This window comes from Austrofundulus limnaeus, unplaced genomic scaffold (genome assembly GCF_001266775.1).
Source record: "Austrofundulus limnaeus strain Quisiro unplaced genomic scaffold, Austrofundulus_limnaeus-1.0 Scaffold411, whole genome shotgun sequence".
Classification (NCBI taxonomy): domain Eukaryota; kingdom Metazoa; phylum Chordata; class Actinopteri; order Cyprinodontiformes; family Rivulidae; genus Austrofundulus; species Austrofundulus limnaeus.
This window is the reverse complement of record NW_013952813.1, coordinates 164,779-172,921: the sequence shown is the minus strand read 5'-3', so window position 1 is coordinate 172,921 and position 8,143 is coordinate 164,779. Positions and strand designations below refer to the sequence as shown.

At 36.6% G+C, this 8,143-nt stretch overlaps 1 protein-coding gene across 1 annotated transcript in view; it reads left to right on the top strand.

Annotated features, from left to right (window-relative positions):
- Positions 1 to 1,723, top strand: part of LOC106528899 (uncharacterized) — a 6,501-nt gene extending 4,778 nt beyond the window's left edge. Inside the window, exons 3-6 of the mRNA XM_014024184.1 lie at positions 146 to 375; positions 678 to 825; positions 997 to 1,119; positions 1,225 to 1,723. Of these exons, the coding sequence (XP_013879638.1) occupies positions 146 to 375; positions 678 to 825; positions 997 to 1,119; positions 1,225 to 1,292 (569 nt within the window). The 3' untranslated portion in view covers positions 1,293 to 1,723. The remainder of the gene's footprint in view (positions 1 to 145; positions 376 to 677; positions 826 to 996; positions 1,120 to 1,224) is intronic.
- Positions 1,724 to 8,143: the final 6,420 nt, after the last annotated feature.

Genomic DNA, 8,143 nt, shown 5'->3' with positions numbered 1-8,143 from the left:
TATATATATTCAATAGTGCCATTAAATACAATCTGGTGCTTTGAAGAACGTCTCAGATCATCTAATTTTATTCTGAATTGAAACTATTCAGTTTGTATTAAATCATCACTTCTCACTTTGTCTTCTTTACCCATATTTGCTTCAGCACAAAACTCCACGGTCTCTCCGGTCAACAACACCAAAGCTGTAATGCCCAAACCAGGAGCTGCCAGCTACTGGACCCTCCCAAATGACGTCACAGTGAGTGTGGGCGAACCTGTGGCGTTTCAGTGTGGTGTGCCTGAAGGATCTCAGAACCTCACCTTTACCTACTACAGCAGTCACAGAAACTACATTCTCACCTGTCCTGATGGCAAAGTGGAGGATATTCCCCAGGTGAGGAGTTGATTATCAGCTTTATTTACCCCTGTGGGTCACTAAGGAAATTTTGTCTTCAGTAGGAAGTTTTGACTCACATTACATCATCCCTTTGTTTATCAGCCATGACTAAATTCCAGCTTAGTCAGAAATATATCAGAGTATTCATTATCCTGGATTTACCTATAATGGTGCTTACTGACCACCATTTATCCAAGCTGCACCTCTTCCCATGTACATGTATATTCTTTTAAATGATTAATCAGAGTGACCTCAGCTGAATTTATGCCGGCCTTTTCTGTCTTTGATCTTAATCTTAGGCCCTGTACGGAAGCTGTGAAGTGAAGAAAGGCGAGCTGTTGGCCATTTGGACCCTCAAAGGAACCTCACTTTCTGACAATGAAGCAAAGGTGGTCTGTCAGCAACCAGACGATCCTAATGTCAATTCTGCTGTCCTCCATGTTTATGGTGATTAAACATATTAACATTTCCTAATGTCAAATTTACTTCATTTAGTCACAGAAATAAACAAATAAATCACATCATAGGATAGGATACCTGCTAGTATCCCTTTACATGCTGCTAGTTTAAGTAACTATTTTGATGTTTTGCTTTGTTTGTTTTTTTATTTTAAAACAGATAATGGTGCCAGCAATGTTGTTCTTATAGGCAGTTTGATTGGAGGTTTCTTTGGTGTCCTGTTGGTGTTTAGTCTTCTGTTACTCCTGCTGCAAAGATCAGAAAGAGTCCAGAACTGCTTTGGTAAGAAGTGATTTAATTCACAGCTTGAAAGGTTCTACACAATGTTCATCTCGATGCAGATTGAGAATATTTAATTATTTTTGTTGTTGTGGTTTTATTTTGTAGGTGTGGATGACACAGGAGATGACTTGGATATAATATTCGAAGAAGAAAAGAATTACACCAAATTTTAATTTGAATTTTGTTTTTCTGATTCTGTTTTAACTCTGAGTTTGCTGTAGTGATGGCTGTGCTAACTGGGGTCTGGTGATGATAGTGTCAAAAATGATCCAGACCCAGTCTGTCTTTGATAGTTTCAGTTTATTACTCATGTAATTTATTTTTATGAATTATTATTACTTTAATTATTATTATAATTTATATAATTGTTATTAATACATTTTATTAAGGTTTATTATTATTTTTATTTATTTGTTATTGTTGCCAAGATCCACCAATCAGCCAGAACATTATGACCACTGACAGTGAAAGTAGCATTGTACATCTTGTTACAGCACAATTCTCTGGTGAGGAAACCTATTTCCTGGTATTCAGGTGAATCATATTTTAATACACTGTGAAAAAAAATGAAATGCTGTATTTACTTAACCATGTTATGTTACCTGGTTCCACTTAACTGAGGTGAGTAAATTCTAAGCAATATACCAGTTTTTTAACCAAAGAACATGAGCATGTTGCTTTGAATTTACTCAACTCAAGTGGAAACAGGTAACATAACATGGTTAAGTAAATCCAACATTTCATTTTTAGAGTGTACTTGACACAAATCATACTCCCCATATGGGAACAGGTTTTTCTGATTGTCACAGACTCCCACCAACCCTAGCTGGACAGCAGTGGGCCCTGTAACAACTTCAGAGATGGATCAAGAATTAAAATAATGAGTTTCACTCAGCTACCAAACCCAGCACCAATGTGAAACCAAATGTAAATTGAATCCATAGATATCCCCATTACAACCCATAGAGCCCTAAAGAGCTCATGCAAACAATTGGATAATAACCACAACCCCAGATGTTTTATTCAGACTCGTTAAAGCCGATAAAAATGCAGAAAGGTGACATAGGTGATCAAAACAACTCTACCTCGCAGTCATTACACAAAAAATAACCAATAATACTAATAACTATTCACTGTTTTTTCCTATACTGGACTTAATGACTGAGTCTGAAACAATTTGCACACCCCTGAGTTCGACTCAATTTGCACAAGTCTGTCATGACTGTTATTTCCTGTAATTGTGTCATGTTTTGGGCTGCATCTGTTCCTGCCCCTCTGTCACTCTCGCTCAGCTCCTCTGATTACTCCATTCCTCCTCACCTGTGCCACAGCAATCAGCCTCATCTGCCTCACCTGTCCTCTCTCCTATTTAAGCTCCCGTCCCTCACTCAGCCTTTGCCAGATTAATGAACGGTTCGCCCAGTAGATGTCCAGCACTTTATCTATGCCCATGCCTGATCTCTTGTTGTTGACCCACTGTCTCCCGATCTCTGCCTCCTGCCTGTTCCTTCCCTACAGTTAAGAGTGTGCTACCCAGAGGGTCCAGAGGTTCCTCACATAACAGTGAAATAATAAACCTTTTGAACCTGTTTTTGTCTTCAGTGGTCCTGAATCCAAAAACCCCTTCTGACAAATTGTGTGTCTTTCTGCACAGTATCTTGCTTTTTACTTTCCTTTTTATCTAATTTCACCTTGATAGTCTGGTACGGTAATTCTTATTCTTGTTTTTATTTTGATATGTTTATTTTTATTGTTACTATCTTTAATTCTATTATTTTTGCTACGATTGAGAAACATACTGTTTTGTGGATTGATGCATGTACCTGCTGCTGCTACTACACCTGAATTTCCCCACGCGGGACAATAAAGGCTGTTTCTATTCTGTTCTAAAACATTCTGACAGAATTATGCATTTGATTCAGTGTTTATTAACAAAGAATATTTATGTATGCTGAATTGCTGATCATTTAATTATATGATTAAAATGTAATGAAAGTGCTTCATTGGTGATTACAACTTTCTTTAACAGAGGAACAGAGAAGCAGCTGAGCAATAAACTGGTGGAAGATCTCTAACGTAAAAAAAAGGGCTGGGCTTATTGACTGCAATGTCACAGGTTGACCACTAGGGGAAGCATTATTAGAAAAAGTTTCACTTGAAAAGACTGAATTAGAAACTAAAGCTATCCCCGCACATGTTGCTTTTTTAACCAGCTGGTTGTTATACTGTGTACTGTGGAGGACTGAAACTGACATAATTAGAAATAAAAGCAGAAATATATCAATGAAACAATAAATAAACAGATACACTAAAATGAACCAATTAAGTTAAACAAGGAGAACTTTACCTTGTGTTTTATAATTTGACTTTCATTTTTATTTTTCCAGCTTGGTTCCAATACATTTAAAAATTTAGCACATAATTTAATTTTACTGTTGAACAATATATATTTTTGTTTTTTCCTTTTACTTGTACAACCATTTGTGTCTCCTAAATGTTTCTATTCAAATATTTTTTAATAATTTATTTCCACAAGTCTTCATATTTCCATGAGTTATTTTTACGTTTCTCTGTTTCCTGTAATTACATTTCCTTATGTATTTCTGCATCATTATGCAAATAAAGTGGGCCGTCCTTCCCGGGTCAGCTCATCTCCTATTGGTCAACAGACAGGAAGGAGCAGGTCTACTGTGCATGATTGTGCTGCCTTAGTTTAGCTTAAAGTTAAAAGTTTAGTTTAAAACAAAGGCACAGGTAAGTGTTTTCCTCCTTGCCTTTATCATGCTTTTGTTGATAAAAATTATTAAATATAATAATTTAGTAGACACAAATGCATCTACAAGTAAAATGAAATATATATATTTTTAAACTGTAAAATATAAATTTTGTGCTAAAATATATAATTTGTTAGAACTAAGTTGGAAAACTAAATATGAAATTATTAAATTATAAAACTTGAGGTAAAGTTCTACTTTTTTATTTAATTGGTGTATTTTAGGTGTATTTATTTATTTACCAGCCCATTTATTTCTTCTTTTATTTTTAATTATGTCAGATTCAGTCCTCCATAATATACACCATCAAAATATTCAATTAACTTCAGTCTATTTTAATTAAATTATACCAATTAACTACAAAGGTAGTGTAACATCAGGACCATACACACAAAGAAGTGTTTAAAACAAATCCAGGTTTACTTAAATACAAACCAGTTCAGTGCACCACAGTCCCATTTCATTTAAGCATAATAAATTTAGTAAAGTAAAGTAAAGTAAAGTCATATGACTCCTAACATGTTTCTTATTTACATAAAAACACAGAATATTTGAAAGTATATTTACTCTCACTAATCACACACCAATAACACACTGGACTTTTAGGCTTTAGTAATTTTAAATTTATATTTAGGAAGGATCCCACCTACTCAGACACTCAATGTTGGCCATCTCTATCAAAATAAAGATCTATTAAATCAAAGTATAATTATAAAATACAATGCAACATATGATCATGAGTTCCTTATATTTTGTACTCCACTAGTGTTTTTTTTTCTAGGTACAGAAAAACTATAAAAGTGGTATTAAAACTCCTATTTATTTTTTTAACCAATGTCTCTAACCTATGAAATGGTTCATATTTCTGACTGAGCTCAGTTGCCATTCTCTTTATTAATAAATATGTTATCTGCGTGAAGGAAAAATACCTTCTGAGCTCATGTTTGTAGAAGTAACAGGGAAGGACAAATATCAGAAAGGACGTACGACCTGCTGTATCTGCTGCCCCCTGGTGGTGACTTTACAGCTCTGCTTGTCCTGCATCCAAAGCTGTGAAGTTAATATGGTTATTCCCATCATCTATACTGTATCATTTTTTAAACAACAAAACAAACAGAGTTAATGTTCTTAAATACTTTTTCTCATTTAATTATTTTATTGACTAGAGGTGCTTATGACTGTTTTAAATGACTGTGTTGTCTCTACATTCAATTACACAAGGTCTTTATGTTCTGCACTTGTAACAGAGCAGTACAGACAGAGACACACAGCCCACAGGTTTGAACATATCCACTGCGCACTCAAAGTACAATCAGCAGGAACGATTTCTCCCTTATCTTTTAGCCAATTCCACACAGTTAGGATAGGGCAAAGTGTTGTTTCAGCTGCTCATTCACATCTTAGTTCACTCTAATCTTTTCTATTCTCAACAAATGAATGAAAGCTGGTGGAGTTAACATGACAGAAATTTTTTAAAAAGCATGCGTTGAGTCAATCAGGTCATGTTCACTCCTGAGTCTCCTGTTGTGTGCTGACTTTGGCTGGACACAAGACTTTGTCCTTTACCTTTGTCTAAAAACACAACACTCCCAGTCATCTATGTAGCGAGAACGAGCACAGAAGCAGTAAGGGTGACACTGTTTCTGCACTCTGCCACACTGTTGGGGCTCCACATCAGCTTTTACTGATGAATATTTATTCACCCTGTACAAATCAGACTCTTATACACCGAAGTGTGAGATGGTAAGATTGCAGGGAACTCTTTTCATTCACATAAATACGCAATGATGAAGAAAATCAGCTTTGTCTTGATGGTATTTTTTTTTTTTACAAAAGTCGAAAAATCAACTTAATTAATAATGAATAAAATTAATAACAATTAAGACCATAAAAGAAAAAGGTAATAAGGTTTAAAAAATAGTTTCAATTTGAAATTAACGTAGATGGACTGAAGTAACTGGTTGAGGCCCACAAACCAGTGGGACAAGAAGCCTTGGAATCAAGAGACTCAGGAACAGATGAGGAAACAAGGGGGAAGTAGATGGACTGGAAGCAGAAAACTGACCAGGTGAGGGTGTTTATATGGACCACGGACTAAGATCCCAGGGAGACTGGAGGCTCAGGAATCGAAGAGACTGAAGCCTCTGGTGCCTCTGGAGATGCTGCTGTGGACCAGAGATTCGGAGGCTCGGGAACTGACCATGGGGACAAACCAGGAGCGGAAGATGTAGATGGACCAGGAGACTCAGGAACTCAGGAGAGATTGGAACCAAAGAGAAGGATGTTGTTGATGGACCAGACAAGGAGGATGAGGATGATGGACCAGACAAGGACACTGGAGGGACTGCATTGAGTGAAGGGAGCTCAGGAGAGGGAGCTGCAGCAGGCGAAGAGCAGAGGGCCCCCTCAAGAGACAGCATGAAGAGGTGCAGGTGACCCTCTGGAGCGTAGAATTTCTGTTTATTTGGTCACTGTTTAATACAGCTGGTACAACAAGTTGTTAAAATACAATAATGTGAGTCTTTTTTTTAATTCAGCATGTAAAAAATCAGCCCTTCATGTTATGAAAAGACCCTCTTGATTCAAGTGAAATCTCAGGTTTTTAAGAAAATGGCAGCTTATCAATTAATCTTTAGTTGATCGAAAAGATCAGTCAACTTTAGATTAATTCATTAATCGATAACCTGCATCACCTAGTGGCTTCATTTTATTTTTGATGGCAGTGTCCCTGGGATATTGCCAAAGAAAGTTGTAGTTTGTGCAAATCCATTCAGGAATGACCCCTTTGTAAACTACCAACAGTTACACGGCAGGATTTGCCCAAAGACTTCGACTGAAGAAAGGTTCTGTCCCGATTCATCACAAATCTACAGATGACAGTGACGTAAGTACATAATGATGTCTTGTGTGTTCGTCCTGAACATGATTTGTCATTTAACACAAGCTAACGCTGAAACAACAGCCCCTGCTAGTCCTATGTCTCACATTGCCACACTCAAGCTGAGCAGATTGTGGCACAGAGGTGGAAGCAAAGCAGAATCATCTGAGAGTTTCTTACAATATTCAAAAATGTGCGTCAGATCTGCAGCGTTGAACCCTTCAGTGAAATGTTGTGTTTTTAATGTAATTCATTAGTGGGGTGATCTGAGTACTTTCCAAACCCTCTTTTGCATGTTCCCCCACAAAAAAAAAAAAAACAAAATTTTGTTTATTTATTAAACTAGTCATTGTAGCAGTACTAAGATTAAAATGAGACCTCAAACACCTTTTTTTAAAGGGGAATAAGTATTTATCAGCAGAAGCTGATTTGGACCCCCAACAGGTAAAAACATTGTAACACAGTGCAGACACTGTATTTCTGGTTCTCCCTTCATTTTCACTACACAGTCTTGTTTTATAGAGAGAGATCTAGACTATTTTTGATCATCTAAATGTGAAATTACATATCTTTTTGTGCTATGATTAAACTGTGATTAATTGATGGGCCCTCTGTTTAGGAGCGTGTCACGGGTCAACTCAAAACAGAGTGTGAAAAAGAGACAGATTAGTTAACACACACTATCACCAAACAAAAGACAAACACAATTTTTGTAATCAGATTAACTGTTGTACAAGGGATTGAGTCACTTAAGGAGGGAGGGCTTTTCCTTATCAAGATGATGTCTTTGCCCCAGGGCAGTGGCTTAAATCTAGAAGAAACTGTTCAAATATGTGTCGTTCGGTTTGATTCTCCGTGGCTGAATAAAAGTCTGTATTTTGGTCCAGCTTAAAGATGTATGCATTTATTACTTTGCAAATAAATGTTCAAGTCTAAATAAGAATATGTTTATTAGTTCGATCTTGCAGTAAAACCATGTTTCCTTACAAAGTAACTAACTCTAAGGCAGAGGTCTTCAACCCTGTTCTTTTTGTACCACTGTCCTGCATGTTTTACATGTTTCCCTGCTTCCCCGATTGACAGGGAAACAGCTAAAACATGCAGGACAGTGGGGTCATGAGGACCAGGATTAAAGATGTCTGCCTAAGGTTTAGCTATAACCTTTTGTTGCCTTTTTGTCTTTGGCTGTCTTTTGTTAAATGAGTCAATAATCACTTAGAGATCACACAGAGAAAAAAATAGATAGTGCAAGACAGAGAATGAGAGATAGCTCTGAGTCCTTCTATTTTTCTGTCCTGGAAGTAAATAGACTGATACCTGCTTCTGATTGTTTTCCTATGTGTGGCAAGAACCAATGTCCCATCATGACTTG